At 40.4% G+C, this 10,650-nt stretch overlaps 1 protein-coding gene across 1 annotated transcript in view; it reads left to right on the top strand.

Moving 5' to 3' along the window:
- Window positions 1-8,846: 8,846 nt before the first annotated feature.
- The window catches only part of FBP2 (fructose-bisphosphatase 2), a 29,782-nt gene continuing 27,978 nt past the window's right edge, over window positions 8,847-10,650 (top strand). Inside the window, exon 1 of the mRNA XM_030294244.1 lies at window positions 8,847-9,112. Within this exon, the coding sequence (XP_030150104.1) occupies window positions 8,943-9,112 (170 nt within the window). The 5' untranslated portion in view covers window positions 8,847-8,942. The remainder of the gene's footprint in view (window positions 9,113-10,650) is intronic.

Raw genomic sequence — 10,650 nt, 5'->3', positions numbered from 1 at the left:
CTCTATCGAACAACAAAGCCTAATAATTCCTAAGGTCTAATTACCTTAAGTAAAAAATTCATCATAGAACGTAATTTAAGGAAATACAATTTATTGCAAGCAAGTCTATTTCTCACTAGGCTCACTGTATAAACAGTGTCTCCCTTAGCTGACCCTGGACTAGAATTCCCAGATCATGGCAAGTTATATGTTAAAAAACATCTGTGGGCTTTCTTGAGCTCTAGATTTAAACAGATATGTTAGTATATAATAAATGTTATTTGCTATATGAATCCATAATTATATTGATATAGTAAAATATTTTATCAAACATATTTACCATATTAATTAAAATAATATTTTAAATACTTAATATATTTATTGTATTAATAAAATATAGATATGTAATAGATAAATATATATATATTTTTACTTGTAAGTTTAAATATGTGTCTGTAAATCCTGCTCTTTTCCCTCCAAATAATCCCTGCCAATTTCATGTTTTCCAACAAGGAACTTAGTTTGAGTTTAAGCATTGGGTCCGCTTTTGTCCACTGACTAGACCCAAAGCTAGTATTTTTCCCACTCCAGCTGTGGCTGGACCTCTCAGGGAAGTCTCCTGAACTCACAAAGCACCTTTTGATTTTTAACCTTGTAGCTTAGGTCTTGTAACTTCTGGTTTTCGAAGCACTGAGGGAGATGTGGTGGTCTGGAAGCCATTTCTTAACTATAAAGACAGCTAGATGGGAGATAATAGTCTCCTACCCCGCTGCCGTGAGGAAGCCAAGCAAAATCACAAAAAAGACACCTTCTCCCTGTTTTTGTTTTATGTTCTGTATGGTGTCTTTCGATGGGGTCATTGGCTTATTTAACTAAGAGTTTTCATCTGGTGCCTGTTTTCTGCTATGGATGCATTGAGTCTTTCTCTTTTTCTCTGAGAAAGGAAGACAGACACAGAATCAGCAGCATGAACAGTGATTCTCCTCTGATGATCCATGGAATCTTAAAGTTGGATTTGACCTTGGAAACCCTGAGATGCCCTTCACGGATAAGGGCGAAGGGATGGTGTTTGTGGTGCATTATGTAGAGACTTGGCAGGAACTCAGGTCTGCTGGTTCTCAGGCTCCACATGTCATGCTGTCCCTAAAATGGGAGCTCTCTCCTACTAATCAAAACACATAATGTTCTCTTTGCAAAGGAAAGCATCCCCTTTAACCACTCAAATATTTGACTGCTAGGGATTTTCTGTTAGGTTCCTCAGTAACATCATTAGCAGGATTGGTAGAGGTCCCCACGCCTCCCTGCTGCCACCTACAGGTCTGACTTTGGTACCTAGAATTTCCATAGCCTTACTCCCCATGTTCCAAGTTGAAACCATTCCTGGAGTTAAACCTAAATTCTAAATATTTTAAAGTAAATCAATAGAGAAGTTTCTCCACAATGACATACTTGCTGCTTTGTGTCTTTCACCCAAAGCTAAGTCCAGTTTGACTTGAAGCACCTATCTGCCATGGTTTGCCACCATACTATGCTACTGGGCTTTCGACAGGACACCCTGTGACCGACCAGGAAAAGAGTAGAAACCGTGGATGAAAATCACTGTTTCTCAAAATTCTCAGAGCGACTGTGGTCCCCAGCTTCAGAATTGGAAATAATTTCAAGATTACTACAGCAGGTTGAATGGTGTCCCTCTGCCCACCCTCCTCAAAAAAAAAAAAAAAAAACAAAACAAAAAAACAAAAAAACAAAAAACACATGTCCACATCCAAACCTCTGGAACCTGTGAATATGAACTTATTTAGGAAGAGGGTCTTTGCAGATTTAATTAAGGGATTTGAGATAAGATCATCCTGAATTACCTGGGTGGGTCCAAAATCCAATGAAATGTGTTTTTAGAAGAGACACAGAATGCAATGTGAAGATGGAAGCAGAGACTAGAGTCTCCACAAGCCAAAGAAACCAAAGAATGCCAATAGCCACCAGAAGCTGGAGAAGCCAAAGAAGGATTCATCCCTAGGTGAAGCACCCAACACAATGAAATACTTAGATATAAATCTATCAAAATATGTATAAGATCTACAAAACTCTGAAGCATGAAAGTTCAAAGATGAACTTAAGGGAGAGTTATTCTATGTTCATGGATAGAAAGACTCAATATTGTCAAAATGTCAGTTCTTCCCAACTTGATTTATAGATTCAGTGCAATCCCAGCCAATTTCCCGGCAAGTTACTTTATGGATATTGACAAACTGATTCTAAAGTTTATATGGAGAGGCAAAAGACCCAGAATAGCTGACACAATTTTGAAGGAGAAGAACACAGCTGGAGGACTGATGCTACCGACTTTAAGATGTACTATAAATCTATAGCAATTAAGACTGTGTGGTATTGGTAAAAGAATAAACAAATAAACCAATGAAACAGGATAGAGAGCCCACAAGCAGACCCCCATAAATATAGTCAACTGATATTTGATAAAGACAATGCAATGGAGCGAAGATAGTCTCTTGAACAAAAGGTGCTGGAACAACCAGACATCCACATGCACAAAGTGAATCCAGACACAGAACTTACAGCCCTCACAAAAATTAAACTCAATATAAATACAAATATAAAATGTGAAACTCCTAGAAGGTAATATAGGAGAAAACCTAGATGAGCTTGGGTGTGGCAATGACTTTTTAGATATGACACCAAAGACATGGTCCATGAAAGAAATGATTGATAGGCTGGACTTCATTGAGATAAAAAGCTTCTTTGGGAAAGACAGTGTCAAGAGGATGAGAAGACAGGTCACAGACTGGAAGAAAATATTTGAAAAAGACATATCTGATAAAGGACTGTTATCCAAAATATATGAAGAACTCTCTAAAAATTCAACAATAAGAAAACAGCTGATTAAAAAATGAGCCACAGACCTTAACGGATACCTCATCAAAGAAGATATACAGATGGCAAAATGGCAAATAAGCATATGGGAAGATGTCATCAGGGAAATGCAAATTAAAGCAACACCCCTACATACCTTTTAGAATGGCCAAAATCCAGAACACTGACATCACCAAATGCTGACGAGGATGTGGAGCAACGGGGACCTCCCATCCATTGCTGGTGGGAGTGCAAAGTGGTGCAGACACTCTGAAAGACAGCTTGGCAGTTTCTTACAAATTAAACATACTCCCCACATGATTCAGCAATCACAGGACTTGATACTTACCCAAGGGAGCTGAAAACTTACATTGTACAAAAAATCTGCGGAAAGTAATTTATAGCAGCTTTATTCACAATTGCCAAACATTGGAAACGATCAGGATGCCCTTCCATGGGTGAATGGATAAATAAACTGTGGTACACTTAGACAATGGACTATTATTCAGCACTCAAAAATCATGAAAAGCCATGGAAGAAACTCAGATGTATATTTCTAAGTGAAAGAAGCCAATCTGAAAAGGCTACAGGGTGTATGATTCTAACTATATGACCTTCTGTTATACAATGGAGACAGTAAAAAGATCAGTGGTTACTAGAGATAGGCGGGGGAGGACAGATAAGTAGGAAGAGCACAGAGGATTTCTGGGGCAGTGACAATACTCTATATGATGTTATAATGATACATGTATGCCATTATACATTTGTCTAAACCCATAGAATGTACAACATCAAGAGTAAACCCTAAGGCAAACTATGGACTTTGGGTGATAATGATGTGTTCATCATTTGTTTATATATATATATATATATATATATATATATATATATATACATACATACATACACACACACACACACATCACTCTGGTGAGTGATGTTGGTCACAGGGGAGGCTGTGCATGTGTGGGTGTGGGAGGAAATGGGAAATCTCTGTATCTCCTCTCAATTTTGTTGTAAGCTTAATCTGCTCTAAAAAACAAAGTCTTAATTTTTTTTAAATGCATAGCATGAGGCACAGTGGTCACCACAGAACTAAAATACAGGTCTGACATAGGTCAGCTCTGCTTTAACTTTGTTTTTTCCATGTGAAGAATGTATACAGCACTTTCCTATGTATTTTTTATACAGTGAAGACTGGACTTGGTATAACCATATTACAGGAAAGTAGAAATTGGATTCTTGATTTTCCATCTTTGTGTTCTGTTAATCCTACAAAGTTGAGGCTTAAGCCGATTTCATTAGTACATGAGGAAAAGTAGGTTGACCTGCAAGGAATCAGATTCCCCATGTGGAGCAGCTTATAAGGGTGCTCCGTGTTCCATGCTCAGGTACATAGGAAGCACTGCAGTCCTACGAGGGAAGATGTATAGATATTTTTAAACATTGTGCCACAACTGCATTGTTTTTCATTTTTACCTGATGGCATCATTCTTAGAATAAAATCTTTTCTGAGTGAAAACTAAAAAAAAAAAAAAAAAAAAAAAAAAACCCATATGTTGACATTGCCTGAGAGAGTGTACGTAAACTATCTCAGTAGAGTTTGGCTAACAAAGAATGGTCCCTCCGTTGATACCCTAAGTCACATTTTAGATCCCTGCTTTTGTCTTCAGATCTGATGCAAGAGCTAGATTGTCTCAACTATCAGGAAGGTCTGCTTGCCCTTACTCACTTTGACTCAGGTCTGTGAGCATCTTTCCCAAAGTGGAGCAAGGCCATAGAGAGCTTTGAGGTCCCCGGTGTATCAGTGGCCCTGAAATAAATGTAAGCTGGATGCTCTCTCCTTTTCTCCAGGCTTCCTCCACGGCTGTTCTATGTTTCCACCCTGCCGTGTGCCCTGAAAGAACTTTGGCATTTGCTGAAAGGTCATCAGTTGCAATTTTAGACCATTGGGTAACTCAAACTCCTAACATTTAAATGTAGCTGCAAAAGGGTATGATTGCTGTACCCAGCTGCCAGCCTAAGCCAGACAGTGGCAAAAATAGCAGACCCTCCCCAGTTCCCTTTAAGATGAGTAATTGACCGCTTATAAATGACACTAGCCAATACTTCTCCTTCCTGGTCTCCAAATTCTCCAGTCTTCTGCCTACTCTTAGCATCTGTAGTGTGCTGGGCCCAGAGCTTCTCCAGGGAGTTGTGCTGAAGCACTGATTGGTTGGTTTCACTTCCAATCTCTTGTTAACAGATACTTTATTTTAAAAAAATTTTTTTTTTCAACGTTTATTTATTTTTGGGAGAGAGAGAGACAGAGCATGAACGGGGGAGGGTCAGAGAGAGAGGGAGACACAGAACCGGAAGCAGGCTGCAGGCTCTGAGCCATCAGCCCAGAGCCTGACGCGGGGCTCGAACTCACGGACCGCGAGATCGTGACCTGGCTGAAGTCGGACGCTCAACCGACTGCGCCACCCAGGCGCCCCTAACAGATACTTTATAAAATGTAATATAAAGAATTAAAGGAAAGGCCAAGAATGAAAGTTATTGTTTAAGCAGAGTTTCAGCTGGGGGAGATGAAAAAGTTCTGGAGATGGATGGTGGTGATGGTCGCACAACACTGTGAATGTACTTAATGACATTGCACTGTATGCTTAAAAATGGCTAAAATGGTCAAAAAAGAAAACCTGGAAAAATGAAATAAAAAACAATTACCTACAAAAGGCAAGCCCCAACTGTTTAGTGTTAGGTTGTAACTTCATTTAAATTTAAATGACATTTTATTGCTAGATTTAAATTGCATTTTAATATAGTCAGAGCAAGTGTAACACAGAGAAGTTGCTATAGAAATTTCTAAATACTGCCAATTTTTCTACTAACTTTGTCATGGCCTAGTAAAGTTTGCAGACTGTCCATGATCCACCTTGCATTTTGTTTTACAGTAAAATGAATTTTTAAAAAAAATGTAGAATTATTTGGGTTTTAAATAGATTCAAATTTCCATCACCATAATTAGGATACAGAACAGTTCCATCAGGCCAAAAAACCCTCCCTTGTCCTGACCCTCCCCACATAGCCACAGAATTGTTCTCTTTGTATATAATTTTGTATTTTCAAAATATAAATGGAATCATACCATATATAATCTTTGAGACTGGCTTCTTTCTTTAAAAATTCTTTTCATTTATTTGAGAGAGAGAGAGAGCACGAGCCAGGAGGAGGGGCAGGGGAAAGAGAGAGATAATCTTAAGCAGGCTCCATGTTATGCATGGAGCCTGATGCAGAGCCCGATCCCACGATCCTGGGATCATGACCTGAGCTGAAGTTGAGAGTTGGATGCTCAACCAACTGAGCCACCCCGGCCACCTTGACTGGCTTCTTTCACTTAGCACGATGTCTTTGAGATTCATTCCAGTGCTGCGTGTAGCAGGGTTGTTCTTTTTTCTTGCTGAATAGTAGTCCATTTTATGGATCTACCCCAGTTTGCTTATCCATTCACTGAAGAGCATTTGGGGTTGCAGTCTCTTACATAAATAGAGCTGCTATTAATATTTGTGAACGGGTGTTTGTGTGAATATACATAATCATTTCTTTAGGAAAGATGTAAAGGCCCACTGCAACTGGCGTTGTTTTTCACTCTCAAATCCTTTGAAGACAATGTTGTACTTCAAATCCTTTGAAGTACAAAGGATTTGAAATCCTTCAAATCCAATGTTCACCTTCAAATCCTTTGAAGACAATGTTGTACTTCAAAGGAAACCTGGAAACCTACAAGCAGGACACCCTCTTCTCTTATATTCACTTACTGGCCCAGAACTCCTAACATGCAGCCACTGGTCTTCCTATAATTATGTCAGAAGAATCATTGTTGATCTCTCACTTGAAAGACAAAGCTTAGTTATTTGTTAATGGCAACATGACACATCAGGATCAAAGAAAGTTCCCTTCTATAGTTCTTACAGTTCCCTGAAGCTTTCCGAAAAGAATGAGAGCTGTCTGGTTTAGATCCTGGTGATGTCAACATGAAAATGTTCTGACTGAAGGCCTCACACAAGAGCATGCACAAAGATAAGGAAGCTTGTGGAAACATTATCTCAAGGATGCACATTTCCAAAGTAAATTAATTGTTCACACACTAGAATGCAGCATACCTCTATGTACCAACATGGATGTGTATTTCCAAGATGGTAGGCTATGGCAGCCACCTTAGATTGGTTGATCCAATACCAGTGCCCAACTCTTGCAGTGAGGGGTCACCATGTGAAACAAATCTGGCCGAAGCTATGGAAGTGGAAATCTACTGGTGCGTGTGTGTGTGTGTGTGTGTGGGGGGGTGTTCTGAGGAAATATTTCTTTTCTAATAAAAGGGAACTGATGTGATTAGAGTGCCCTTCTCCCCTCTTTGGGCCTTCAGTGTGGGCTACATGGGCAGAATGGTGGTTGCCATTTTGTTTTCATAAGATGTTTCAACTTGGAGGCAGAAGCCAGCTGACCCAGGGTAACAGAAGAGACAGAGGGGCCCCTAAAATGGAGCCTTTGAAGAGCTAAATAAATGCCAGCAGCCACCTCCTCGTGAACGCATGAGAAAATATGAGAACAATAACCCCCTACAATATTTATTTCATCTGAGTTTTCTCTTACTTGCAGCTGAACACATTCTGATTGAAATAACCATCAAAAGAAAAATCATATTGCAGACCAATGTATGTATTCTACAAAGCAGCGTGCATATTCCTCTATTTTATAAAGTGGAGTTATATATGTATACATAATAATTATATATGCATCAAAAATTTGGAAGGGTAGTAATAACTACCAAGTACTGGGAACCTGCTCTGTGCCAGGCACATCTTATCACTTTTAATCCTGAAAACCACTCTATAACATAGATGTTTTACTTCTATTCCCATTTATAGGAGAGGAAACTGAGGCTTCAGGAACTTTCCCAGGACAACTAGTAGATAATTAGGTTGGGACTCAGTGCCAGGTCTATGCACCCCTAGAGAAAGGTCTTGGTCTATGCTACCCAGGCCCCTGCCAGTGCCTAATACCAGTACAGACCCCCACCAGCTCAGTTATTTCTAGAGAGTTGGCTGGGGGATGGGCTGGTGGTGAGGACTCTCACTTTTTCTTTTATATACTTCTGTAGTGTTTCCTTTTCAGTAAGAAAGTAGTATCTAAAAATTTTTTATGTTTATTTTTGAGAGACAGAGAGAGAGAGAGAGAGAGAAAGAGAGAGAGAGAGAGAGAGAACACTAGTGGGGGAGGGGCAGAGAGAGAGGGAGACACAGAATCCAAAGCAGGCTCTAGGCTCTGAGCTGTCAGCACAGAGTCCGACGCAGGTCTTGAACTCATAAACTGCGAGATCATGACCTGAGCTAAAGTTGGACATTTAACCTATTCAGCCACCCAGGCATCCCAAGAAAGTAGTATTTTTGAATTAGATGTGCAAATCTAAAGGAATTGATAAAATAACCTGATGCTAGGCACTGTGCTAGGAATGTAATTTTTTTCTTCTAGATTTGGGTGGCTTTTAAGGATACTCAGGCATATGTCTTTTTGGAAATAAAAAGCATCCTTTGCAAAAGTATATAAAAGACCCCGGGCTGAGAGGTCCCAGGATTGCCATATTTTATTGTGTGACCTATACCCTAGGTAAGATCTGCCAGTCTGCCTCTTAGAGTCATTGGGGAACTGGATTCTACAGTAGATATATGCAAAAAATCCTTCTGAGTCCTTGAATGAGAGGGTTCTAGGGATCATTTTTTAGTGGCTGGATTTCTCATCTTCCACCAGTTTCTAAATGGCTCCTTCTTAGGATCTTTAAATAAAAAGGTTCATCAAAAGAAAGTAGGTGTGTTTCTGGGCTGCCCGATTCTATTTACAGCTTGCTTATGGTGCCTTGGCAGCCTTCAACATCAACCTTGCCAGAGAGATTTCCTTGAGGGTTTGCCCAGTTATCTTAATCACGTGGGTTGGGGCACTTTTTCGTTAAAGGTCCTGGCAGGGCTAGTGCAAACCAGCTCTGATACCAAAGAGCCACAGACTTCAGAGATAAACAAGGCTTTCCAGGAGAAGAAGATTTTGAACACTTATCCGCCACCATGTCGGACAGCAGCCCCTTTGAAACGGACATGCTCACCCTGACTCGCTACGTTATGGAAAAGGGGCGTCAGGCCAAAGGAACCGGGGAGCTCACACAGCTGCTGAACTCCATGCTGACAGCCATCAAAGCCATATCCTCGGCTGTGCGCAAGGCCGGCCTGGCCCACCTGTGAGTCCTGGGGGAGTAGGTGTGGGTGCACAGACCTGCCCCTGATGTAGAGGGATTCGGGCCCAGGTGGGGCGTGGGCAAAGCCGCAGGTACAGGTCACTTGGGCAGGCGACCATGTCTAAAGCTATTTGCCTCTGTGCTCTGGAGGGAAGGCGCTTTTAAAGTTTCTGTCTCTTGATAAAGGGGCCTTTGACTTGTTTCCAGAAAGGAACGAAATACTTGGAGACGTGGTATGAAGAAAAAAATATATAATTTTTCCAGTTGCCATGTATTATAACGATGAGAAGCTCAGTGGCTGGTTGCATTAAAAACATAGATTGTATTATCCCGGCTTGTTTCTTATGGCAGAAAGAAACAGCGAATAGGACTTGAGATTTTGCTTTATGATCTTTGCAGGTAGTAGCATTTTATTGCCATGAACTTTGCCAGTGTGTTAGGAGCTAGCAATCATTTACAAAATGACTTCTGCCCTGCGTCTCTGTCCTTACTGAGGGAAGGAGTCTTTTGCTTTCAAAACAATTTTTTATTTCTTCTCTGAGACTCATTATCTTTTTCTCTACTTGGTGTGCAGGAAGCTGGGAGGTTCTGGGTCCAGGAGGAGGAAATGAAGAGCATTCTTCCACTTTGTTCTCTTCAGTACTTTATCCAAGCACAGAAGAAGGCCAAGTTCATACTATGGCTGCTGAATGTCACAGCTGCTGACCTTAAAAAATAAGCCAGTTATTTTATTTTATTTTATTTTATTTTATTTTATTTTATTTTATTTTATTGTAAGAGAGAGGGAGAGAGAGAGAGCGCAGGAGGAGGGGCAGAGGGAGAAGCAGAGAGTGAATCTTAAGCAGGCTCCAAGCCCAGTGCAGAATCCAATGTGGGGTTCCAATCTTATGACCCTGAAATCATGATCTGAGCTTAATGGACTGAGCCACCCAGATACCCCAATAAGTCAGTTATTTTACCCCCCCCCCAAAATGAGTTTATTTGGGAATAGTAAGAGAATTACAATATGGGACAAGTGAGCTACGCCAAAAACCATAGGCTGGTTTAACAAAGGAGAAGAAGGTTATTTTATGAAGGAGGACATTGGCAGGAGCTGTTTTGAACAAAAGTCCATTGGTGAAAAGCAAGAGTTCAGGGCCATAATAGTTTCTTATTGGCTGAGTTGGCAAGTCAATTTCTTGCAGGAGAGGCAATGTACATCCTTCCTTCTAGGAGCCCATAACTGATGATTCTTTCCCCGGAGGATTTTTGTGTTAGTCTGGAATTGACACTTCCTGCAATGACCTCCAGTGCTACAGTGTGAGGGCTCCCCCTTCTGGCCTCCCGACTCAATTTTAGTGAGGTTTTCCTTAACGTTCACACGGCCAAGAGTCCAGTTTAAGTCTGTGCTGAAAAAAAGCTGACTTTCTTTGCACTTCCATTTTTTTTTTTTTTTTGTAGCAAAGGTCCTCTCCAAAGGTGAAGGGGCCCATTATTATTATTCCCCCAAATAAAGAAATAAAGTCTAATATTTAAAATAGTAATTCTTAACAATTTAGTAC

The sequence above is a fragment of the Lynx canadensis genome, chromosome D4 (assembly GCF_007474595.2).
Source record: "Lynx canadensis isolate LIC74 chromosome D4, mLynCan4.pri.v2, whole genome shotgun sequence".
In the NCBI taxonomy this organism is placed as follows: domain Eukaryota; kingdom Metazoa; phylum Chordata; class Mammalia; order Carnivora; family Felidae; genus Lynx; species Lynx canadensis.
Note: the sequence above shows the minus strand (reverse complement) of the source record. Positions and strands in the feature narration are given on the sequence as shown.